The sequence below is a fragment of the Notamacropus eugenii genome, chromosome 4 (assembly GCF_028372415.1).
Source record: "Notamacropus eugenii isolate mMacEug1 chromosome 4, mMacEug1.pri_v2, whole genome shotgun sequence".
Classification (NCBI taxonomy): domain Eukaryota; kingdom Metazoa; phylum Chordata; class Mammalia; order Diprotodontia; family Macropodidae; genus Notamacropus; species Notamacropus eugenii.
The window spans coordinates 86607593-86633318 of NC_092875.1; the positions used below are offsets into that span (position 1 = coordinate 86607593).

General features: G+C 45.7%; 1 protein-coding gene and 1 long non-coding RNA gene across 2 annotated transcripts; one reads left to right on the plus strand and one right to left on the minus strand.

Moving 5' to 3' along the window:
• The first annotated feature begins 621 nt into the window (after window positions 1–621).
• LOC140500283 (uncharacterized) lies at window positions 622–11573 on the plus strand. Its single transcript, XR_011965684.1, has 2 exons — window positions 622–850; window positions 11488–11573. It is a non-coding gene; the product is annotated as an uncharacterized lncRNA (long non-coding RNA).
• SCRT1 (scratch family transcriptional repressor 1) lies at window positions 2732–7076 on the minus strand. The gene is made up of 2 exons (XM_072602708.1): window positions 6767–7076; window positions 2732–3796 (listed from the first exon to the last, which is right to left on the minus strand). The coding sequence occupies exons 1-2, from the start codon at window positions 6879–6881 to the stop codon at window positions 2829–2831; spliced, it is 1083 nt and encodes a 360-aa protein (XP_072458809.1). The 5' UTR covers window positions 6882–7076; the 3' UTR covers window positions 2732–2828.
• Window positions 11574–25726: the final 14153 nt, after the last annotated feature.

A 25726-nucleotide genomic window follows, 5' to 3' on the forward strand; every position in this document is an offset into this window, starting at 1 on the left:
GCCTTGTCTCTGCGTCTATTTCCATCCGCGTCTATTTCTGTCTCTCTGCATCCTTGTTTCTTTCTCCTAGAGACCTTGTAAATTTCTGTCTCCTTGTCTTTGTGTGTGTGTGTGTGTCCGTGTGTGTGTGGTGTGTCCTCCGCCTCTCTCCCCAGTCTGGGGTCTGTCCCTTGGTGGTCGCCTCCCCCGCCGCCGCCGGGCCAGCCGAGGGGGGCTTGGTTTGGGCCAGGGCAAGGGATTATTGGAAGGGTGGGATGGGTAGAGAAAGTCTGCGCGTATGGCCCCCGCCCACCTCGCGCAGTGTCCCTGATATCGGCGCGGGGCGGGGCCTGGGGCGGGGTTTGGGGAAGAGGGCTTTGGGGGGGTACCTGATTCTCTGTAACACTAGAGGCGGCGGCAGCTTCGCATGCAGTGCGCATTATTGCTCTATAGTCGGTATCGGACTATCTAAGGGGAGGGAAAGGGGGGAGGGAAAAAGGAAAGGAGAGGGAGGAGGGGCGGGGCAGCCCGGGGAGGGGAGGGCGGGGCTGCATGCAGTGACGTCACAACGGCGGCGGCCAATGGGGTGGGGCCCTGGGGGGGCGGGGTCGCCGCCGAGGCTTTGGCATAGACGGGCGAAAATTGGCAACTGAGTGGGAGGGAAGGGCGGGGAGTGAATGGAATTACTGGAGTGGGAGGAATCTATGTAAGGAGGTGTGGGTGGAGCTCCGAGGAGGGCAGAGCTGACAGGGGCGGAGCTCAGAGATGAGGGCGTGTGGGGAGGACTTCTAACAGGGGCGGAGCTCCGATGACGAGGGACTGCATGTGGGGAGAAGAGCTGCCAGAGGGGCGGAGCTCCGAGAAGGCGGGGGTGAGTTGGCGTGGGGCGGGGGGAGGATGGGACGAGAAAGTTCTTGCAGGAACTTTCTCGCAGAAAAGCCCAGGGCGTGGGCCGGGACTGCCCGACCCGAGTGCAATCCATTCATCAACAAACATAAATAATAGAAATAAATAAACCCGACGCGCATGAGACGCCCCCCTGAACCCCCAGGGCTTTACCCGCAAGGCGAATACTGAGAGGTGGTGGGGGAAGGGGGGGGGGTGTGGGCGAGGTGAGCGTCACTATTACAGTTTGCCCCGCCTCCCCCAGGGACTTTTAAAGCCTAGGGGGTTGGGACTGGAAGGAGTGGGGGGAACCTAGGGCTGGGGAAGGTCGGATAAGTCCATGCGATCCGATATGCGTCATTATTATTCGTTATGGGGAGCAGGGACTGGGGGCCCAGGTAGCTGGGCCGGAAGAGTTCGGATTTGGCGGGCGGAGGCAGGGCAGAGGTGGAGGAAGGGGAGGGCGGGGTCCGAACAGGCCCCTTCCAGGTCTGAGCTAGGGAGATGAGGGGAGGGGGCTTCCCAGTCCTCATCTCCCTCTCCCCCCAATCCCTAGAGAACTGTGGGGAGATCGCCTCTTGCCTGTTTCTCGTCCTCCCTGGGGCTCCACCAAAGGGGAGGCTGGACCAGGAGTCCTGCATTCCTCCCTGAGCCTGCAGGCAGAGGGGGCGGATCCCTAGGTATTCAGCCTTAAGGAACCTGGGGGCCGGGAAACCCTAGAGGTCCTGTGACCCTAGAAGGAGCCGCCACTCCCCTCCTCCAGCTGCGCAAGGCCCTGAGGAGGACAGGGACCTTGTGACCCTATTGCTGGGAAGTAAGACGGTGGGATGGGATATCCCTAGTCCCCAGCCTGTGAGGGGTCCTTATTGGAGAGGGCAAGAGGCAGGGTGCCGCCGCCTCGTTAGCCTATTGCTTAAAGGAGGAGGACAGCGGCACCCAACCCAGTATCCCTTTATCCCCTTCAGTCAGTAAAGGCCCAAGGTGGCTGGGGGACCCTATCACTGAGGTGGGGTGACACTTCCCCAGCCTAGGGCCCTTCGGACAGGATAGGCTTCCCTGGGTGACCCTGTTGCTGAAAGAAGTGGGGGACACCCATTCCACAGCCTAGGGCTTCTCTTAGGAGACAGGCCAGGACCTTTCCAGGGAGACCCTATTGGAATAAAATGACAGGTGTGCCTCTTACCCAGGTCCCATCCCTAGCTTGCCCCAAAGTGGGGCAGAGGGGTGGAGAGGTCACCTATTGGGACCCTAGTGCTGAGTAATGAGAGGCTCCCCTTCTCCAGCCCAGGTCTCGAAAGGGGGAGCTAGTTGAGATCAAGGCAAGCTGCCTTCCCTATGGCCCTAGCATTGAGAAGATGGGGAGGGGACCCTTTTCCTAGCCCAGGTCCTAAAAAGTGTGGGGGAACAGAGACTTTGTCTTCACCTTTCCAGGGGACCCTATTGCTGAGGAGTAGGGGCAAAACCCTCCTTACACATTTTCCCCAAAGTGAGGGGGGGAAGAGGGGAGAGAGGTCGCCTTGGGGAGTCCCTCCTCCCCAGTCAAGGGCCCCCAAAAGGGGAGACAGACATGTAGACAGAGAAGAGGTCGCCTTGGGGGGAAGTGCGCCCTCCCCAGCCTGGGGTCCAGAAGCTGGGACAGGGGCAAGGCCACCTTTCCCTTCCTCGGGGACCCTATTGCTGAATAGTGGAGGGTGCTCCCTCCCTAGCCTGGAGCCCAGAACAGAGGCCAGAACAGAGGCCATCTTTTCCGGGGACCCTATTGCTGATCAAGTGGGAACACCTCTCCCCTCCCCAGGCCTTCCAGTCAGAAGCTTGGAAAGATCAGAGGTTAAAACCTTCTTCCTCTTCCCAAGGGAGGGGAGCCCTATTGCTGAGAGGACGGGTAAGGACCCCGGCTCTCTCCTCCCAGGACCCTATTGCTGCCAAGGGGATGAAGGGAGGATGGAGCTCCGGGAACGGCCCGCTCAGGCTCTGAGCGGGCTGAGAGGAGGCGGGCCGTGCACTGAGGAGGATGCCGAGGGGGGCGCAGGGCCGGGCGTAGTCGGGGGGCTGATGGTCCCTCCCCCGCTTCCCTCCGCAGCTCCCCCTCCGGTGCTGCCGCCCTTGAAGCAGGCGGACTCGTAGTGTTTGTTGAGATAGGACTTGAGGGCGAAGGCCTTGTGGCAGCGCTTGCACTGGAAGTGCTTAAAGGCCGAGTGCGTCTGCATGTGCGCTCGCAAATTGGAGCGGTCAGCGAACGCTTTACCGCAGTGCGCACAGCCGAAGGGCTTCTCACCAGTGTGCGAGCGCATGTGGCCCTGCAATAGCCAGGGCCGTGAGAAAGCCTTGCCACACACACCGCACTTGTGGCGCAGGTCGTGCGTGAGCAGGTGCATAGCCATGGCTGGCATGGACACGTACACCTTGCCGCACGTGGGACAGCGGCGCGCCAACTTGCTGTCCAGGCTGCGGTGCGTCTGCTTGTGCCGGCTTAGGTTAGACGACGTGGCGTACGTCTTGCCGCAGTCGCTGCACGCGTGCCGGCCAGCGCGCGCCTCGGACCCTGGCCCCGCCCCACCCGCCTGTTGACCCCGCCCCCCGGACCCCGCCCCGCTCCCCGCTCCTGATCCTGCTCCTGCGCCGCTACCGCCGTCGGGTCCGCCTTGGGCCGAGGCCGCGCTGGCGCCCTTGCGGCGAGACCGGCCGTCTGTAATGAAAAAGGAGTCTGCCGCGTACCCCTCGCTGACAGCCGCATCACCATTGATGTAGCCTCCTGCAGCCGTGGCCAGCTCTGGTCGCGGGGTGGGCGGTGGGGCCGAAGCAGCGGGCGGGCCCAGCTCTCCGCGGACGGCCGCTGCGTACATAGGCTCCTGGGACGGGCCCTTGAGCAGGGAAGCATCTGAGTCTGCGGCATCGTACACGGCTGGGGTGATGTAGTCACTGAGGTATCCTGCTGAGGCCAGGGAAAAGCAGGAAGATAGGAAAAGGAAGAGACAGACACGGGAAGAGGGAAAAAGAAGAGACAGAGTGAGATGGAAAGACGAGTGGAAACAGGTGGAGGAGAGGAGAGAAGGAGCACAGTCAGAGAAGGAGAGGAGGAGACAGATGGGAGAAAGTAAAAGGACAAGAACACGGATACGAAGACAGAAATAGGGAGGCAGGGAAACAGGCAGAAGAGAATAGTATGTATGGATAGTGAAACAGTGACAAAAAAGGGGCCCAGAGAATACACAAAGAGATAGACACACAGAGAGACCCAAGGAATAGGGGCAGGGGGTGAGAGAACAAAGAGGAGTTACCGGGAGGTGGATGAAAATAGGATAGGAGGAACAGGGGACCAGAAGAGACACAGAGACAAGATGAGACGGAGAGGAGGAGGCAAGAGAGGAGGGAAATGAGAAGGGGACTGACTAAATCTAGGCCCCTCCCTTTCCCCCCATCCACTTCCCTTGGGGGGAGCAGCTGTACTGTAATGATTCCCCCTTCAACCAGTTTCCCTATCCAATCCAAAGGAGCCTCAAGGTCGGGAGAGGGGGTGGGGAGGGTTGTGGTTGGGAGACTCCCATCTCTTCCTTCACTACTCCCTCTCTTCCTTTTCCTCTTCCTTCTTTCCTCCTTCCTCTTCCTTTTCTTCCTCTTCCTTCTCTCTCCTCCCTTCTCTTTCCTCCTCCTCCCTCCTCTTTCTCTTTCTTTCTCTCTCCCCCCTCCCTCCCTCCCTCCCTCTCCGGGTTCTCCCCACTTCAGCAGTTTTGCCTGATTATGCAACACACTGCAGACGGCTGCTGCCTCCTCCTCCTCCAGGCATCAGCAGTGGCAGCTGCACAAAGCCCTGACTGTGGCCCCTGTGGTACCCCTATCCCTGATGCCTACCCCTCCCATATACCTTGTCCATTGGCCTCTTCCACCCACTCACCAAAGGGCCAGGGGGGACCTGAGGTGTTTGGATCAAGTAAGGCTAGGGGGGAGGTGGGGATAAGGAGGGTGGGTGGGAAAATGGAAGAGGAGTGGCACAGTCACACTGCCACACACACATGGCATCATGCAGGCCACATGCCGTGTCCCTCAAAGTCGCCCACAGAACACACAGAGATAACGTCAAGCATTGATATGGTTACATGGCACAGCCGCACCCACAATCATTAAGCACATGGAGTCACCCACTCGTCCTGGGTCATGGTTAGTATGGATTGCATAGGGTCAGATGTGAACTATTAAAGACAGCCAAGAAGTCACATGTACTGTCACATACTCATAGGGCTACACAAATAGTCACACATGTTCTTATAGGATCACCATCATATTTATGTAGGACCATGTATTCACTCCATAGTCACATACAGGGTCAGATATGGTTGCATACAGATGGAGACACAGTCAGTCGATCTTGTCTCACACATACAGGGTCACCTGTGGTGATGCATTTTATATATATATGTATATACATATATATGTATATATATATGATACATGCAGGGGAACACACATAACCAAACACAGAGAGGGTCACAGACATGATCACATGCACATGAGGTCACACAGGGTCACAAACATATTTGGGATTATACATAGTCACAGAATCATAGATACTCAGGTTCACACACCCGGTCACACATATGCAGGGCCATATACATAGTCATACAAGTGGTATCTTAGGGCACAGCTTACTGTCTCCCTGGCCTAGATCTAACAGTTGTCCTTGAACTTGTGTGCCCTCAAACAAAGAGGCATCTCTCTACCATAGACCCCTGCCTCCTCCCAGTCCCAGATATCCCCAACTTCCCTATCAGGTTTCCAGACCCTGCTTTCCACTCTTCTGCATCCCCACATGTCCACATTTAGCTTCCACAGTGATTAGATTCTTCCAGGACACCCCAGAGACATCTCTGCCCAGGCTCATTCCCTCATTCTTCTGTGACTCTCATACCTAAGCATCCACAGACCCTTTCCACTCAGCCCTAGTACTGGCTTTAGCCCTACTTCATCCCCTTCTGTCCCTGTCTCACCATGTCCTGATGGGGGAAGATGTCTGGGTTGCATGTGTGACCATGTGTCTGTTTCTATGCATGTCCCTGCATGTCAATGTTTGTCCCAGCTCTGTGTGGTGTGTGTGTGTGTGTGTGTGTGTGTGTGTGTGTGTGTGTGTGTGTGTACCACCCCATCCTCACCTACCAGGCCCTGGTTTCTAACTGCAGTTCCTGTTCCTCATCCTTATGGCCTCAGTCTATTTCTGCCACCAACCCTGGTCTGTTCTTGGTCCTCATTCCAGACCTTCTCTGCAACCAAGTTCCCTTTCCCCCCTTTCATCCTTCTGCAGTCTTTGGCTTGCCCCATCTTCCTGCTGCTGCTGCTGCTGTGGTTACAGTCTCTGGTGCCTATAGCCTTAGAACTCCCTGCACCTTGGACTCAGCTCTCCAACCACATATCTCAGCCGCAGAATCTTTGATCTCCCCTTAGCCACTTATACTATGGCCTCCTTCTAGCACTTGGCCCTGAATAATATCCCCCACCCTTAATTCACCATGCTCTGCCCCTCTAGAGTCTCTGCTCCCCTATTCTAGCTAGTCATATATCCGTCCCCTAGAGACCTTGGCCCTATCTTTGGTCTCCCATGCAAATAAAGTCAAGGTCCCCAGCCCCCCACCATATCCCAGCGTTATAAAGACCCATAACCTTGCTCTATGGAGCTCCCAGAGCCCCGGCCTCATATATTTCATCACTCATTTCTGTCCCCTGGAGCTCTGACCCCCATATCTCTGATAACCCCAACTCCTACCCCCACCTCATATCAGCACCTATGCCACTCACACCTTAGTCCCGGGAGCCCTGTGCCTCAACTTCCCATACCCCAGAGTCCTAAGCTCCCAATGTAGTGGTCCCCTCAAACTCCAGGTTCCCACATCCCCAGTCCTTTAGCCCTCCTCACCTTTCTCTGGCAGCCGGGTTCCGAGGTCGCTCCGTGCCCGGCCATAAGGGCCCTCCAAGTCAGAAGAGGAGAACGCATCAAGTTTGACCTTTTTGACCAGGAAAGATCTGGGCATGGTTCCTGCGGGGCTGTGGGGCCTCTGCGGGACCAGGGGAGGGAGGGCGGCCCGGGCTAGGGCCTGGGCCGGGCGCGAGGGGGCTGCGGCCGCCGCGGAGCCCCCTCACCATCCGCGGGGCGGTGGCCGCGGGCCAGGCAGAGCTGGGGGGCTCGTCTTCTTACACGGCGTCCAGCGGTTTCCTTCGGCCTCAGCTCCTCGCCAGGCCGCCGTGGCGCGCGCCGCCGCCTCCTCCTCTCCTCCTCCTCCTCTTTCTCTCCTCCTCCTACTACTTCTCTCCTCTCCTTCTCTCCTCCTCCTCTCCTTCTTTCCCCCTCCTTCCTTCCTCCCCTCTTTCTCCTTCCGTCCCAGCCCTCGGACAGGAGTGTGTGTATGGAGGGAGGGTCGGCTTTGCCCCCAGGTCTCCTCCCAGGCCCGGCCCCGGCCCCCCCGGAGCCCCGCCGCCGCGGCGGGCGGGCGGAGCGACGGTCCCTCAGTGGCCCCCCATAGCCCTGTGGGGCTCCGCGCGGCCGGGGCCGGGGTTGGGGCCGGGGCGGGCGGGCGCACGCTGCGCCTTTCAGCACCACGGCCAGCACCCGGCTCCGAGTTTCTAGCTGGGGCTGGGGCTGGGGCTGGGCCGGGGGGCTGCGGGCAGCCTGGGCTTTATTGTTCTGCCGGCGGAGCGGGCGGGGGGCTGAGGGAGGGGGCGGGGGGCGGGGGCGGGGCTCAGCGCTCGGACAGCTCCCGCCGCCCGTGATCGCCTCGGTCTGTCTCTGCCTCGGTCTCTGCCTCTGGCCGGGGCCCGGCCGCTCACTTATAAAGCTGGGAAGGGGGGGGAGGGAGTAGGGGGATACGGCGGAGGCGGGGCTGGGCTCCCCTCTTCCCCTCCCCCGGGGGCTTCCCCTTCAGCAAAGCGAGTTCTGGGCTTGAGAAAGAAGAGAAGTGGGGGTGGTCTTGGTCTCCCCTGGAGATTCCAGGGATAAGGAGACCCAAGCATTTGGGAGCCCTGGCTGCCCTTGGAGTCAGGGTCCTCGCCTCCCCTCCCCTTGGGCTGCGGGTCTCGGAGGCCCCGTGTCCGCGGGGGCGGGGGGGGGATGCTGAGGCAGCGGGACTGCATTGGGGCCAACGCGGCGCCCTCTGCCGCAGTCTCCCCCCCCACCCCCACCCCCCGCCTCATTCTCGTCCTCTCTGGCTTCCGAGAAGCCTTGGACACCTCTCTTCCCGTTCCAGTTTGGGGGAATTTTCCAACCTTCCTCTTTCTTCCTCCACCAAAAATTGGGAGATTTCTATTCAGGATTATTTTTTATTATCTATCGAAGTAATAGTATTTTCCTCGCCCGCCCGCTCTAAAGCCATGCTGAGCTAGAGGCCTGGGAACCAAGGGGACAACACCTTCTCCCCCGCCCCCCACCCGCCCCGTTAACGTCTCTCAGTCCCGAACTTTACAGGCCGCCCCCTGACGTCAGGGAGGGCCCTGCCAATGGAGAGGGGCGGTCTGGACCCTAGGAGAGGGGAAGTGGGGGAGGGTCCTCGTGCACAAAGGCCGCGCTCGGGGGAGGGGTTTATGTACATGTTCCCAAGAGGAGAGAGAGAGCCCACTCGGACCCATGCCAGGGTCTAATTCCAACTCGATTCTTCCCCTAAATTCCCTAGGCCAGCTAGCCCCCAAATCATCCTGGATCTCCGTGAGTTCAATGGAGAGCCCTGAGCCTTCTTACGCGTGTGAGGGCGTGGGTAATGTTCCAAGGTCACGAACAGATTTGAGTGGAAAGCTGTAGGGTAGTATTCACACAACTGGCTCTCGGGCCGGCGTTGTGCCTGCGTGGCTGCGGCACATCACTGGCATCAGCGACATTCGTGGTTGTGTGATCCTGATTTTATGTGACATTGTGTGAGTCTCATACTATCCTACAAACTGAGTGTATGTGGCATTGGCACTGACTTGTATGACAGGGATATAGTGGATATGAATGGTGTGGTGAAACTGGCATTTTGTCTGTGACCTTGTGGGTGACACTGTATAACTGATATCAGCTGTGAGATGTGATGCTTATAGGAGTATAGATTTAGAGGTAAAAGTGAACTTGGAGGTCGTTTAGTCTAACCCACTCATTTTTCAAAAGAAAAAAAAAAAGAAAAGAAACCGAGGTCCAAAGAGGTCACACACACACACACACACACACACACACACACACACACACACCTCGTCCAAGGTCACACAAATAAATGGCAACACTGGAATTTGAACCAGAGAGAATAGGACTCCCAACACAGCTTTTGTTCCACTGCACCACCCACCCTCTCATTATTTGGTATCTTCTATAAGATATTGTCTGTGACACTAACTTGTGTAGCTAAATCTGATATTATATGACTGACATTGTGAGATACTATGTGTTTGTCACCGGTTCTGTCACACTGTGTGTGTGACAATATAACAACCCTTTGAACGAATCTTCAGAGGTATGATTTTAAGACCGGATTGGAGGAGGATCCCTAACCTGAATGCGCATTCACTGGCAGTGGGCGCGCACGCAGCTGTGGGCCAAGGGCCCTAGGCCGGCGGAGCCAAGACGAGGGGAAGTGCTGATCTCAGCTCAAACAGGCTCCGCCCTCATATTTGCATAATCTTTGGGGGCGGGGTCGAGACTCGGAGCTGTTAGGTCCCATTTCCTTGGCTGTGGGGCCTGAGGGTTAAGGGAGCAGTCCATGACTAGATGGGAGGGACTGGAGCGTATCGATTGTGTGTGTATACATGTTGCGTGACTGTCTACAAATTTGTGTATGTCGTACGTATGTGTATGTGTGACTATGTTGTGCGTACGTACAGAGATCACTTTGTGCCAGTGTGTCTGGGGAAGGGAGGAGGCGGGGTCCCAATGTCTTTGTGGCAGCCGGCTGGGCCTGGGTGGGGGCGGGAGCTGCGGGGGGACATTCATCTTGAGTGTCAGGCTGTCCCTAGGGGTGGAGCCACCCCCTTATCTCTGTGCCGCAGCCGGGACAGGACCGAAGGGGAAGGGGGAGTGGCGGGGGAGGCTCAGGGCCTAGGAGTCCGATTCATCTGGGCCAGGCCTGGGGTTACTGAGGGTGGACGAGAGTGTGAGCGTGTGAACGAGCTGAGGGTTGGGAGTGAGGGGGATGGTTGGGGGCCGCAGCCGGAGAGATGAGGCCAATTAGCATTTTGATTGCGGGCCGGGGGCAGCCTGGGGGAGGGGGGGCGCATCTGGGCAGAGCCGCCTCATTACCGCCCACCAGCCCCCCGGGGCTGGGACCCAGGCGCCCTTAGTTCCTAGAGCCAGCCGCCTGCCCCCCAATGGTCGTCTATTCTCCCATCCTTCTGTCACCGTACCTCTCTTTTGCTGATACCTCTGTTCCTGTCCCCTCATTCCCCTATCCCCTTGTCCTCATTCTTTTGTCCCCTAGCTCTGTGTCCTCGATCCCACACTTTTGTGTTCTACCATCTCTTTTTCTCTTTCCTTCCATCCTTCTGTCTCCATCCCTCTTGTTCTATCCTCTCCAAGTCTCTCTGTTCTCCATCCCTCAGACCCTACACGTCTCCCTTCTCTCTATTTCCTTACCCTTCTGTTCTTGCAGCCTATATCTCAGCCCTTCTGTTCATCTTTCTGTCCCTTATCACTGTGCCCCCTTTCTGACCCCTTCAGTTCATCTCTGTCCCTCATTTTCTGTTTTCAACTTTAACGAGAATGTTAGCTCCTACTATGTGCAAAACTGTTTCTCTGTTCTTTTCTCCTTTAACTACCATCCCATCATCATTTCTTTGTCTTTCAAATTACTCTTTCCCTATTCATTTGCACCTCTGTCTATTCTTTTCCTCCACCATTACTCCCAAGTTCCTCTGTCTGGTCATCTTCTGTTTCTGTCACTTTATCCCTTTTCTCTCTGTTCTCTTTTTTCTTCTTTTGCTGTTCCTCATCCCATTCTTACTCATCCGTGTTCGCTGGACCTGCATAGCTTAGGTCCCTCTAGCTATCTGTCTCCTCATCTCTCTGATCCCAAGCTCAGTTCCTATCCTCTTATTTCTGTTATTTATCTATCTGTCCCTCATTCCTCTGTTCTGTCAAATTTCTATTCCCATCCCTATTCTTTCCTTGCTTCCCTGAAGTCCCTTGTTCCTTTGTCTCTTCCATCTACTTTAGTAGCTTCAGTCTGTTTTCGCTCTGTGACCCATATCTGTCCAATTCTCTCACTGGTTCTCTCTCTGTTCCCCAACCTCTGTCTTTTTGTTCTACCATCTCCATTCTTGTTTCTTCCCATCTCCCTCCATCTCTGTTATCCCATCCTTCTTTCCCTCTACCCATCAGTGACTGGATAATGAGGTACGGACACATGTGTGTCAACTCTCTCCCCTCGGGAACACTTGGGATAGCACGTGCTCGTTGAGCCCCCTGAGTCCCTGACCCCCGCTGGGGACGGGCAGCCGGCACTCGGGCAGGACGGACACAGCTGGGCTTAGGGCGCGGCCATCAGCCAGAACAACCCAAGCCCAGCACACACATGCGGCCCCAGGTCAATTAACAGGCTCCACCCCCAAGCAAGGCTCCAAGACAGAACTCACTCTTATCCAATTACTCAGGCCCCACCCCTTTTTCCTACCTCAATTATCCAGGTCAGCTTCCGTTCTTGCTTCAGTTATCCAGATCTCACTCCAACCTCTTACGGGCCCTTACTGCCAAACGAGACAAAAAGGGAAAATGACCATCACTGGAAGGGCGGCAGGAACACAGGTACATGGATGCATTGTTGATGGAGCTGTGAATTTATGCCTCCAAAGTAAAGAACCTCTACATGTCCTTTCACCACTATTAGACTTATATCACAAAGAAATTTTAAAAAGTAAAAAGATCCAAATGTACAAAAAAATATTTATAGCAGCTCTCTTTGTTATTATAAGGAACCAGAAGCTAAGGAACTGTGGATTACTTGGGGAATGACTGAACCAATTGTGGGATATTAATGTAATGGTATACTATTTTGCTTTAAGAAATTAAGAAAGGTGGTTTTAGAGAAACCTGAAAAGACTTGTATCAACTGATGCAAGTGAACAGAATCTGAACAATATATAATAAAAAAGTAAACAACTTTGAAAGACTTAAGAACTCTGATCAATGTAATGAACAACTGAAATTTCAGATGACTACTGTTGAAATGTGTTATCTGCCTTTTGAAAGAAAGTTGCAGAATAAGATATATTTTTTCAACAAAGACAATATGAGAATTTTTGTTTGAAGATGAGAACTAGAGATAAAATAGCCAAAAGGTGAGGGAACATCATTGAAACATTAAAAAAAAAATGAACAGAAGAGAACAGAAGGAAGACTAGAAAGAATGACAGATTTGGAAAGTTTCATGTTGAATTTATTATATTGAAAAAGAAAAACAAGAGGTACATAATAGAGATTCATTGTTTTATGTTTTATTTTTCTGTTTCATATATATGGAAATTCTCATTTTGATTGGTATGTTTTAAGTTTAGAATAAAAGATTAAAAATTATTTTAAAAAGACATATGAAAATAATAAAATCTTAAGTTTTGAAAAAAATCAATCACCCTGCCAAGATCCTGCCTTCTGGGCTTTTACTTATGCAAGTTGTGCAAATCCTGAGTCCTGCCCCGAATCAATTTTTGTGGCCTAGTCCCAGCTATTGGGACACTCAGTTCAACCTCTTGCCTCTGACACCAGTTCTGCTACCATTCTCTGGGAATAATAATTTCCAATGTAGTTAATAAGGAGTTGCCCAATCCCCTGGCATTGGCCTCTGACAGATTGGTTGGTGCTATCTAGTCTCTATTTCCCTCCAGAGCCCTACCCTACTTCCCAAACCTCTGCTACACAGGGACATTGAAAGAGGTATATGTGGGCATGAGATTTAGGAACTGGGGATATTATTAGAGATAATGAGCTTCCTATCACTAGAGGTGTTCAAGCAAAGAACTAGATGTGCCTTTATCAGGGAAACTATGAAGGGAATATCTAGGATTTGGGGACAGATTGCCAAAACTCAGTTTCACATATGTAGACTCTCTACCTAACACATGCTAATTTCTTTCTGTTAGGGCCAGTGAGGTGACTTACTCTCCCTCCACTGGGCTAGGCTGCACTGGAGGCTAATAAGAAGATGGGAACGTGTACTCAAACTTTCTCCTAAGATCATAGGATTTAGCATTGGAAGGAATGTCAGAGACTGCAAAATTCAACACCCTCATTTTAAAAAAAGAGGAAACAGACTGTGAGAGGGAAGGGACTTAGCTAAGATCAAGCAGGTAGTTAAAATGTCAGAATTAGAATTCAAATTCATATCTCCTTAACTCCAAGTTTAATTTCCTTTATGTCTCATTATCTTCCTATTTCTGTGTTTCTTTATATCTCAGGATATTTCCCTCTGAGTGTGCCTGTTTGTCTTAATCAAGCACATTCTGGTGGACTCATGCGTTATGATATAGATCAAGAAGGTAACTAGCCTTGGAGTCCTGTTTCTGCTTAACCTAGCCTGGATTCATGTGGGTAGAGGTCTAGACTAACCTTGTGGTTATTACTTCAACCCAAGGAAGACCTGGGGTTTTTCCTTCAAAACCTGATCAGAGACCCAAGTTCTATTTCTGCCTCAGACACATATTCCATGACTGAAGAAATCACCTTCTCCTTGTTCTCAGTTTTCCCATCTGTAAAATGTGAGTAGTTAATCCCTTCCTTGATTTTTAAAAAATATGGAAATTGTTGAAAGCTAAGTGTTATACAAATACTTGGGATTATTATTATTTTTAAAACTGAGCTGAGTCTGTTGTGAATGGACCCTATTTACTACAGACACTATAACAATCCCCCAGTTTTATAATAGGATCATGAATTTGTTAGCCCATATAATAAAGCTTTACAAGGGTGCAACCAGCTGTCTCTCCATCATTGGAGGTCTTCTAAATCATTTAGGATGTGGTCAAGGTCACTGCTGTTGTTCAGGTATGTTGTGGACTAGGTACCTTTTCAGTTGCTTTTCATCCCTGAGATCCTTTCAGTCACTGCTATGTTTCTCTGTCTCTGTGGGTCTGACCTCCCCAGACCTCAGTGCAGAACCATATTTGTTCCCCTTGATCTTTGCCTCTCAGTCCCTTAAAGACTCCCATGCCTCGATCTTCTTCCATTTATCTCTTCTTTTCCTCCTCTTTCTGGTCTCTCCTCTTCATTTTTTTGCTTTTCTTTCTTTCTCCTTTTCATCATTTCCTCCTCTTTTTCCTGCTTCTTTTCTCTCCCTTTCCTTCCTCCTCCTTTATTTTCTTTCTCTTCTTTCTCTCTCTTCTTCCACATCTTTCTTCCTTACAACTTTATATGGAAAAGATTATAGGTATGAAGCTTATGGTAATTTTATCTGTTAAGGGTAGGGGAAGGTATGGGGCAAATCTGCTGGAGCAGAGACTTGGGATTTGTTTGAGAAAATGCTTTGCTTTTTCTTTCCTTGAGTAATACCAGTTTCAGATAGGGACTAGAGGGAAACTCACTTCTGTAAAGTTTAGGAATTCTTGCTGCCTTAGACTCTTCAGGGCTGCCATATTCAGACACTGGCAGGAAGACATAGGGAAGAGAAAATGTCTCTTGGTAGAAGAATAGCTTTATTGGAGAATAATGCCTCTTTGTCTGGGAGTGGCTTGGACTCCCTAGGGTCTTATGTGAAACATCATGACAAGTGGTGCTATTTGGTCATGGTGATAAAACTGGGTTAGTGAGAGGGCACACAGGATAAGATTGAGCACATGTGCAGCTGTCCCAGCCATATAACACTGGATATGGCTCTGGTCCCTCACATATAGCTTGTCTAAAATAGAGCTCTTCATCTCTCTCCAAAATCTGCTCTTTCTTCTAACTTTCTGCTTCTGTGGAGGATACTAACAACATTTCACCAAGGTCTCCTTTACTGACTCTCTTTCTTCTTGCCCTTAAGTGTCCTTGGCATGTAACCCAAATTCTCTACTCAACTTTTTTCTATTCTTTCTTTCCTTTAGCACTAACTGAGAAATGTAGACCACTGTTTCTACAAGTCCTCATCACAGGTCCAGCTTTTATCAGAATACTGACATTTTACCATTAAGAGATTCTAAAAAATATTATTACAAGACAACAGTGACCTAAGAAAAACACACATAGACAGGAACTCCCTTCAGATACTTCCTAGATGGTTAGAAGACTGCGAAAGAGCCCACTTGCACAAGGTCCACTGCTTTTCCTGGTCTCAGTGGTGAATTAGCCAAAAAACTAGTCTCAGTTTCCTCACTAATGCTGGTCATGGTGCTGACCAATTCTCTCATAATAGTACTAATGTATTCTGTATTCTAGGTAGTGCTGTGGATAGTAATACCAGGCTAAGAATCAGGAAGACTCTGCTTTGTGAGTTCAAATCCAACCTCAGATACTTAGTAACTGTGTGACCCTCAGCACATTGCTTAACTCTGTTTGCATCTGTTTTCTGATCTGTAAAATGAGATGGAGAAGGAAATGGCAAATCAATATCTTTGCCAAGAAGACCCTAAACAGGGTCATGAATAATCAGACACTACTAGAAACAACTTAGCAACATATACAACCCTATGAGATCCTAGCTGCCTCTTTTCTCTTCTTGATAGCCCATATAATAAAGCCGGAGGAAGGGTATATGATTTGGCCTCCTTACACATGCAAGAGGAGAAATTGCCCACTCCTGTAAGATCCTGGACAGATTCTGAGTTTCACTGAAGAAACTGTCCATATTTAATCTGGAGAAGATTGACTAAGATGGGTCAGATATTTGAAGTGAAGTCATGTGGAGGAGGAGGGATATAACTTGTTATATTTGGTCCTTGAGGTAGGAACCAGGGACAGTGGGTGGAAGTTACAAAGAGGTGTGTGTATTCATCCTTCATTGCCAAAGAAGACCATGCCATCAGAGAAATGATGACATGACTTGCACTTGACTTTGTTTTGAGTGAGAGAGGGCTTACAAAGAGGTAAACTTAGGCTTGATATCAAGAAAAACTTTCTAACAATCAGGAGCTGTGCAAAAGTGAAATGGGGTGCCTTGAGATGTAGTGAGATTTTCCTCTTTGGAGGTCTTCAAGCAGAGGCTGGATGATTATTTGTTAGGTATGTTATAGAAAGGATTCCTTTTGTGTAATAGGTTGGGCTAAGTGGTCTCTAAAATCCTTTCTAACCCTCAATTTATGTGATTCTACATAGTTGCTAGTGGTCTTAATGGTTCTCTATTATTGATCAAAAACCTTTTTTTTTTTTTTGCAATTTTCTTTTCCCCTTTCAATTTTTTAATTTATTTGTTTTCAGTTTTCAACAATCACCTCCATAAACTCCAAATTTTCTCTCCCTCCTTCCCCGAGATGATATGCAATCTTATATGGGTTCTACACATACATTCCTATTAAACATTTTCTTTTTTTAATTAAATTATTTTATTTGTTTTCAGTGTTCTACAAGCACTTCCATATATCTTAAAATTTTCCCCCTCCCTCCCCCTCCTTTTTCTCTCCCTTCCCACTCCCTCCCTGAGATGGCATACAATTTTATATAGGTTCTACACATACGTTCCCATTAAATACACTTTTACCTTAGTCATGTTGCATAGAAGAAGTAAAATGGATGGGAGAAATCATAAAACAAAACAAAACATGATACAAAAGAAAATGGTCTGCTTCATCCTGTGATTAAATTCCATAATTCTTTCTCTGGATGTAGAAGGCATTTTTGCCTGAAGAGTCCATTGGGAATTTTTTAAGTCCTTGCATTGCAAAGACTACTAAATCTACCAGAAAAATTCCTCACACACTGTGGTTGTTGCTGTATACAAAGTTCTCCTGCTTCTGCTCCTTTCACTCAGTATCAGTTCATATAAGTCTTTCCAGGTCTCTCTGAAGTCTTCCTATTCATGATTTCTTTCTTTTTAAAAAAAAAAATTGAATTATTTTATTTGTTTTTAGTATTTGACAATCACTTCCATATATCTTAGATTTTTTCCCACTCCCTCCCTCTCACTCACCGCTCCCTCCCCACTTCCTCCCTGAGACGGCATACAATCTTATGTAGGTTCTATACCTGCGTTCCTATTAAATGCATGTTGAATAGAAGAATTAAAATGGATGGGAGAAACCATAAAACAAAATAAAACATAATACAAAAGAAAATGGTCTGTTTCTATCTGCGATCCAATTCCATAGATCTTTCCCTGGATGTGGAAGGTGTTTTGCCTCAAGAGTCCATTGGAAATATTTTTAAGTCCATTCATTTCAATGAAGTACTAAGTCTACCAGAAAAATTCCTCACACACTCTGGCTGTTGCTGTGTACGAAGTTCTCCTGCTTCTGCTCCTTTCACTAAGCATCAGTTCATATAAGTCTTTCCAGGCCTCTCTGAAGTCTTCCTGTTCATCATTTCTTATAGCACAATAGTATTCCATTACCTTCATATACCACAATTTATTCAGCCATTCCCCAACTGATGGGCATTCCCTTGATTTCCAGTTTTTGACCACCACAGAGAGAGCTGCTATAAATATTTTTGTACATGTGGGATCCTTTCCCATTTTTGTGATCTCTTGAATATACTGTCCTAGAAGTGATATTGGTGGGTCAAAGGGTATGCACATTTTTGTAGCCCTTTGGACATAGTTCCAAATTGCTCTACAGAATGGTTGGATCAGCTCACAGCTCCACCAACAATGAATTAGTGTTCCAACTCTCCCATATCTTTTCCAACATTTATCATCTTCCTGTTTTGTCATGTTAGCCAGTCTGATAGGTGTGATATGGTATCTCAGAGTTGTTTTGATTTGTATCTCTCTAATCAATAGTGATTTAGAGCATTTTTTCATATGATTATAGATAGTTTTAATTTATTCCTCTGAAAACTGCCTGTTCATATCCTTTGACCATTTGTCAATTGGGGAATGGCTTGTATTCTTGTAAATTTGACTCAGTTCTATCTATATTTTTAGAAATGAGGCCTTTATCATAGACACTAGTTACAAAAATTATTTCCCAGTTTTCTGCTTCCCTCCTAATCTTGGTTATATTGGCTTGTTTATGCAAAAATTTTTCAATTTAATGTAATCAAAGTTTTCCATTTTTCATTTCATAATGTCCTCTATCTCTTGTTTGGTCATAAATTCCTCTGTTCTCCATAAATCTGACAAATAAACTATTCCTAGTTTGTTTATAGTATCATCAGCCTTTATACCTAGATTGTGTTCACATTTGGATTTTATTCTACTATACAATTTCAGGCTTTGATCTATGCCCAGTTTGTTCTACACTGTTTTCCAGTTTTCCCAACAGTTTTTGTCAAACAATGAGTTCTTATCCCAGAAGCTGGAGTCATTGAATTTATCAATCAGTAGACTGCTATAGTCATTGACTACTATGTCTTGAGTACCTAACCTTATTCCACTGGTCTACCCCTCTGTTTCTTATCCAGTATTAAGTGTTTTTGGTGATTGCTGCTTTATAATATAATTTAAGATCTGGTATGTCTAGGCCACTTTCCCTAGCATTTCTTTTCATTAATTCCCTTGATATTCCAGATGAATTTTGATATTATTTTTTCTAGCTGGATAAAATAATTTTTTGGTAGTTTGATTGATATGGCACTGTATACATAAATTAATGTAGGTAGAATTATCATTTTTATCATACTAGCTCAGCCTACCCATGAGCAACTGATGTTTTCCAGTTATTTAAATCTGACTTTATTTGTGCGAAGTGTCAAATACCTTTCTTAGTGTTGTGTTGGCTATCCTGTTTAACCTGAAAGCCTGCACTGCATATCTCAGTAGTCCCATGTTCAGAATTTTCTTTCTTCTTGATTTTTTTTTCTCTTAAAGAGTTGAATAATGCTGATGGCAATCCTAGCCCCAGCTACACTTTCAGGATTTTTCCAGAAGAAGCTGATTGTTAACAGTTACTCGGTTGTATGGTTATCTCAATCAAGTCCAGTAAAACTCCTGGTGCAGGATACATTGTTAATTGATCCTCCACAACCTCTGTTCTTCTTCATAAACACTACCTTCTCCAAGGAATTAGGTGGAATATGCTCATGTGAGTTAACATGGAACAATCACTTGCCTTAAACACATTCCCAGCATAGCTATAGCTGCTTATAAAAGTACTGTCTATTTAAGAATTGAGCACTTTGGCTGTGGAAAGGGGCAGAAAAAGTATTTTTCCATGAAGAATAAGAAATGAATCAAGAGGCAGCTAAGTAGTCCAGGAATAATGCATTGAACTGAGAGTCAGGACAACCTGAGTTCAAATGCTGCCTCACACACTAGCTTTGTAATTCTGAACAAGTTGGCCATAATTTCTTCCTGTGTAAAATGTTAATGATATGTATCTTACAGGGTTATTGTGAGACTCAACAGAAGTAACATACATAAAACATTTTATGAACTTACCTCTCTAAAAATACTATTTGTTATTTAAGATAGATTTCTAGTAGGGAGAGGAGGAGATACTTGGGATAACTATGATAATGTAAGAAATAGAAGACATCAATAAAAATCATTTAAAAAAAGAAATAAATCTACCTGAGAAAATATAAGGCAATGTCCCTTTTATAGATGAACAGTTTGTTGCTTAAATGGTCAGGAAAAGAACTTTGCTTAATTAAAAACTGCTAAACTCCTTGTGTAAATGAACAGTTTTCTAATAGAATGTAAGTTTAGTTTCCAAAAAGGGCAGAAAATAGAGTTTTGCATGAATAAAAAGCCTTCTTGTAAAGGATGTAAGGTGATTCCACTTTTGTAGGTGAACAGTTTGGTAGCTGAAAATGGTATGAAAAGGATTTTTATGCACTACAAACATAAAATTAAAGTATGAAGATGCACAGCTTTCAGCAACAAAGAACGTTAAGAGGATCAGAATGGCCAGGGCTGCAGAGTATTGTGGTCCCCCAGCTCATTTGCATATGGGAAGATTCAAAAGGATTGTTGGCTTAATAGTTAACAAAACTGAGGAGTTCTTGACTTTTTTTAACCTCATGAGTGAAAGGTCACTCTGATTACCAAAACGCATTGATTTGAGCCATTAAAAATAGTGAAATGATGAGTTCAAGAATGGACAAGAGAGAACTCAGAAGAAGGAAAATCTGGCTAGCTACTAGAGCCATGAAGAAACCAGCAGAAAGGGAGTCAGCAGACAAGAAGGTATCAGTTACTAGTTCTTGATTGTCTATTCTCATTTGAAGATAACTGAATTGTCCTCTAGCATTATCTACAGTGTGAAAGGGGAGACGCCACTCAGAGGTAACTGCAGTAGAAAGGGGCAAGACAAGCTTTGCAGTTGACTTTCTGTTGGATCAGCTGGCTAACAACAGATGAGTGAACTTTTTAGAATCCTGGTGAATGAAGAGAGATGGCTGGACTTGTCCCCCCAGAGAGAGCCATTCTGATGAGCTTTGCAGTTCTCTGGCTTAAAGGGAAATGCTGGCCAATACAATAACATAACCATTTCTCAACTTTCTTTTAAGGATGATTGTAAGTTAAAAGTAAAAAGAGCTCAACAGTGTTTCAAATGTTTGAGAAGAGAAGGAAAGTGTATTTGCCCAGAGAGTAATGAGGACTAGGAGGAAAGCACTTAGCAAAGAAACTCTTTCCTGTGGCAGATCCCTCAATGGACCAATGATATCAAGGACTTCAGCCCAAAGTTGGGAGTTAACCCAAGCACAGGGGTTTTCCTCATTTATTTGTCTCCATACCAGGTGTACATGTGTGGCCACTCTCCCCACACATACTGAGTACATGTGAGAGAGAATATACTTGAGGCTGATACTGAAAACTGAAGTATTCTTTTCTGAGGCTAAAATTGGATGACTAACTATTAACATTTACATGTTAATTTTTACATTTAATTTACATGTTAATTTAAACCAAAGCAATTTTTGGTTTAGAAAGAGAGTTGCAAATATTATCTCACTCTACTTTCAACAACTCTGTGAGGTAGGTCATTCAAGCAACATTTATTAAGGACTTAGTATGTACTAGGCACTCTACTAATTTCTTAGGACACAAAAAAGAACAAAAACAGTCCCTGTCCTCAAGAAACTCACATTCAAATGATGGAGACAGCATGTAAATAACTATGTGTATATGGTTTATGTACAAGATATCAATAGATGTAAATGAAAGAGCATCTCATAGGGAAGGCACTAACAGTGGTGGGAGATGGGAAATTATCTCCTGTAGGAGGTAAGATTTGAGCTGAGTCTTGGAGGACAGGAAGTAGAAGTGAGGAGGAAAAATATTTAAAACTTCATGTGAAATAAACAGAAAGTGGGTCAGGGTGGCTGGATCATAGAGTGTGTGAAAGGGAGAAAAGTGTGCAAAGACTTGAAAGGTAGATAGAAACCAAGATATGGAGAACTTTATGCCAGAGGATTCTGTGGGAAGCAGGGGGCTATTCAAGTTTACTGAGTAGGGTGGTAGTGACATGGTCAGATCTGTATTTAAAGAAGATTACTTTGGCAGCTAAGTGGAGGATGGATTGAAGTTAGGAGGGATTTGCGAAAGGGAGATGAGTCAATAAGTTATTGTAGCAGTCTAGGAACAAGGTGAAAAAGGCATGTATGAGGTGATGGCTGTCTGTTTGGGGAAAAGATGGGATATACAAGATTTATTCTGAAGGAAGAAAAAGCAAGATTTAGCAACAGATTGGCTATGTGGGGTGACTGCAAGTGATGAGTTGAGGATGACTTTGAGGATGAAAGCCTGGGTGACTGAAATAATAATGCATCACATTGATATAGCACTCCATTTCTTGTTTCTGCCTCTGTTCACACATTCTGCCATGACTGGAGCAGATTCCTCCCTATCCCAACTATCTCCATCTGTTCAAGTTCCTTGCTTCCTCTAAGGCCCAGGTCTGGGCTTAAATCTTTCATGAAGTATCTTACTGACCCCACTTCCTAAAAGTGATCTTCTGCTTTTCAGATTTCCCACAACACTTGGTTTGGATCTTTTGTTTGCATTTATTGCATCAAGCATAACTTCCCTGAGAACTCTGTTCTTCTGACTGCAGACAGACATACTTCCTGTCATTTTTAGAAGAAGATCTTAGTTTTCCTAAGACTTTAGTATTTTGACAATAGAAGTGTGGGGAGCAGAGAAAGGAAGAGTCTTCCAGTTGAGACCCACAGGAAGAGATGTAAATTCAAGGGTAGATAGCAGAGGGGTTAAGTGTGGGTGGTTAAGGGGGCTTAAGTGGTCAAGAACTGGTCCAGGCACCTCTGGATCTCTGCCGGTAGACCTTCTTTAGGCCTCAGTGCAAGAGATAGTTAATATATTGTATGTTGACAAAGATATTGACAAACTAGAATCTAGTAAGATACAATTTTTAAAAAATAACAGGCTTAAGAAATCAACAATGCAAGTCATAGATTGGGAGAAGTATGGCTAGACAACAGTTTTAGTGAACTAACATCTCAATTTGAGTCAACTGTGTAACATGATGGCCAAAAAGAGCAAAATCAATTTTAGACTTCATATAGAAGGGCATAGTGACCAAAAGAATGGAGATGATACAGAACAGTAGTCTCCAAGCTTCTTTGCTCGTGTACACATTTCTATCAGTAAAAATTTTTTTGAGCATACCTCCTAAATACATGCATATTTATTGAAAATTTACAAATAGATTAGTACCACTGTGTTAACCTATTATGATCATTATAAAACATATGCAAAAGATGCATTTTAAAAGATGAAATAAGAAATATTTTTAAAATATTATTTGATGTAGTAATGGTACAAAATCTTTTTACTCTCGCTAAAACTATTACTGTAATCTATTACTATTAATGCTGTGTTGAATTACTTATTAATTCATTATTAATAATTTTATTAAGTTATTGTTAATTTTAGTGAAAGGAATATGACTAAATTTGCTTCATTATTTTTGAAAACCTTGATTCCACATTTTGTGAATCTGTAGTTTGAAGATCTGCTTCTAAGTTTGGGGGTTTTTTGATATTTGATTTTAATGGTTTTCATAACTGAAAAAGCTACTTCACAAAAACATGTAGCTTCATTATTGGTGTTACTTACCTCACAATTAATTTAACATGATACTTAAGTTACAATGCTCATTTTTCTACCCCATCCATCATGTGCTATTATTATTTTTGACCATTGGGTAAATTTCCATGTTTCCTAACGCCAGTAACTTGCTCCTGCAAGGAAGGTGTCACAGTTTAATATCATTAACAACCAGGTTCAAAACTCAACTTCTATTGGAAGATTTTTAAACAGACTGGAAAATTTTGCCAACAAGTTCTTTAAGTTAAGAAATGATTGCTTAGCTCTTCTCAACAACACAAAGCTCTAAGACAACTCCAAAAGACTCATGCTAGAAAATACCATCCACATCAGAGAAAGAACTGTGGGGTCTGAATGCAGATTGAAGCATACATACCGTTGGCTCTCTTTTTTGTTTTGCTTTTTTCTTTCTTGTGGTTCAATCCCATTCATTCTAATTCTTCTATACAACATGACTAATATGAAAATATGTTTAACAAAAATATATGTGTAAGAGCCTATATCACATTGCATGCCATCTTGGGAAGGAGGGAAGGGAAGGGGCAGAGAAAATTTAAAACTTATGGAAGTGAATGTTGAAAACTAACAATTAATTAGTTAATTTTTTAAAATGATGAGTTGGTTGATTTTAGAAAAACATGGAAAGACTTGTGTGAAATAATGAAGAGTAAAATGAGCAGAACCAGAGAACACTGTACACAATAATAGCATTATTGTTCAAAGAACAACTGTGAATGGCTAAGTCATTCTAAGTATTATAAATGCTCAAGTCAACTACGAAGGACCCATGAAGGAAGATTATCTGCCTCCAGAGAAAGAACTGATAATGAGAAGTAAATACAGTATGGTTTTATGTGTGCATACATACATACATATATACATATTTACATACATATGCATGTGTATGTGCATGTGAAATGGAAGCCTCCTCTAGTTCGGGTTGGGGAGAGAGGGAAGGAGACAGTTTGGAACTTAAAATGTTAAAAACTTAAAAAATTAAATTAAAATTTTGAAAAGCCCAAGTTCTTTAAGTGTGCAGCTATCCAAGTTTTTTATATATGACATCTTTACATAATTTCCAGCCACAAAAGCTTAGTTTTTAAATGTCCTGTTAATTGAGATGGCTCCATACCATTAGCAGGTATCTCAAGACAAAATATGCACTTAGCACAGTGCCAGGCAGACACTAAGTATTTAATTAATGCCTATTGACTGACTAGTGCTTAAGACAAGGTTTCATTTTAATGACAGCAGATGAAAATTTGGACTTCCAAAAGTCTTCTTGATCATTTTGAATTTTGTGGAGCCAAATTCTTGTTACATCTGATTAAATCATCATTGGTTTTTCTTCTTAATGTGTGTGACGAAGTGTCAGGAGGAAGAGAAGTGAGAGTTAGGTTGTTTCTTGTAATCCTATTGATCCAACAAGTATGATTTTCATTTTGGGGTTTCTTTGCAAGAATCTTTCCAATCGTCTGTCCATTTTGTGAAAGTTAATGTAGTTAAAATTAGAGAGTATAATCCACAAATCCATTTAATTGAGCACACATCACAAGACATTAGAAAGGAATGAATAAATGAGGGTACAACTGTTAATCCATCTGTGTTGTGGAATCCCTGCTATTCCCTCAGAATACCGGGTATACCATATCTGTTATGTGATCATATAATAGATATATTGACCAAAGGAGAGCACCACTATCAAGTCTATATGTTAAATATTAGTAAATTTATCAAACAGAAATTAGATTCTCTTCCTCTACCCCAATGAATCTTCTTAGTTCTAGTGCCTTCCCTTTATTAGTTATTTACTATTTGTATTTATGCTGTATGTAGCTTGATTGTATATATTTATTTGCATATTGTCTCCATCGTTATGGTAGAGCTAGGTGGTGCAGTGGATAGAGCGTTGAGCCTAGAATCAGGAACACACATCTTCCTGAGTTCAAACCTAACCTTGCACATTAACTGGGTGATCCTAGGAAAATTGTGTAACCTTTTTTGCCTCCTTTTCCTCATCTGTAATATGAGCTGGAGAAGGAGATAGCACCTCAATCCAGTTTCTTTGTTTAAAAAACCCCAAAGAGAATCATGAAGAGTTGGATACTACTGAAAAACTACTGACCAACCACTTTGTCATTAGATTGTAATCTCCTTAAGGGCAAGGACTGTTCCTCTTTTTGTATTCTCAGTGCTTAATAAAGCAATTGGCACATAATAGACATTTAATAAATGTTGAATGATTGATTACACACTCCTCCAGTTGCATCTACCCTACTTTGGAGATCACTTATGTAAACATGTAGACTATTGCAAGATTCTTGTTGTTATTGAATCATTTCAGTTGTGTCCAGCTGCTAGACTAACTGGTTTACCTGTCATCCTTGTCCTTGCCACAGGACCAGTCCATTTTCTCTTCCTTCCATACAGTTCCTAGATGACATTTTTAACCCTTTTCTTCTTTGCATGCCTCATTGGATCTATATTGCAACCCATTCACACCCGCTTAGGGTTTCTCTATTGTCCTTTGTGAGATATTAATTTTTAATTCTTTGGAGACCATCGTATTCCAGACATATAACACTGTTAAATTTTAGTATTAAAAAGATGAACCTTCACTTTCATGAGGAGTCTAAGGTGATTAAAAAAGTTTTGTGGTTCCCTGAGGGCAACCCTACTTCAACTATTCTATCCTATTCAACTCTGGTCCCAATTCACTGTCTGGTCCCAACTAACCATACCATGTGATCCAGATATTCAAGCATCAATAAACATAAACATTTCCCTATGGG

Coding starts and splice junctions, on each gene's coding strand:
- SCRT1 (XM_072602708.1), bottom strand. CDS start 6,881: ATGCCCAGATCTTTCCTGGTCAAAAAGGTCAAACTTGATGCGTTCTCC. Junction 3,797..6,766: donor AACCCGGCTGCCAGAGAAAG/GTGAGGAGGGCT, acceptor CCCTGGCCTCAG/CAGGATACCTCAGTGACTAC.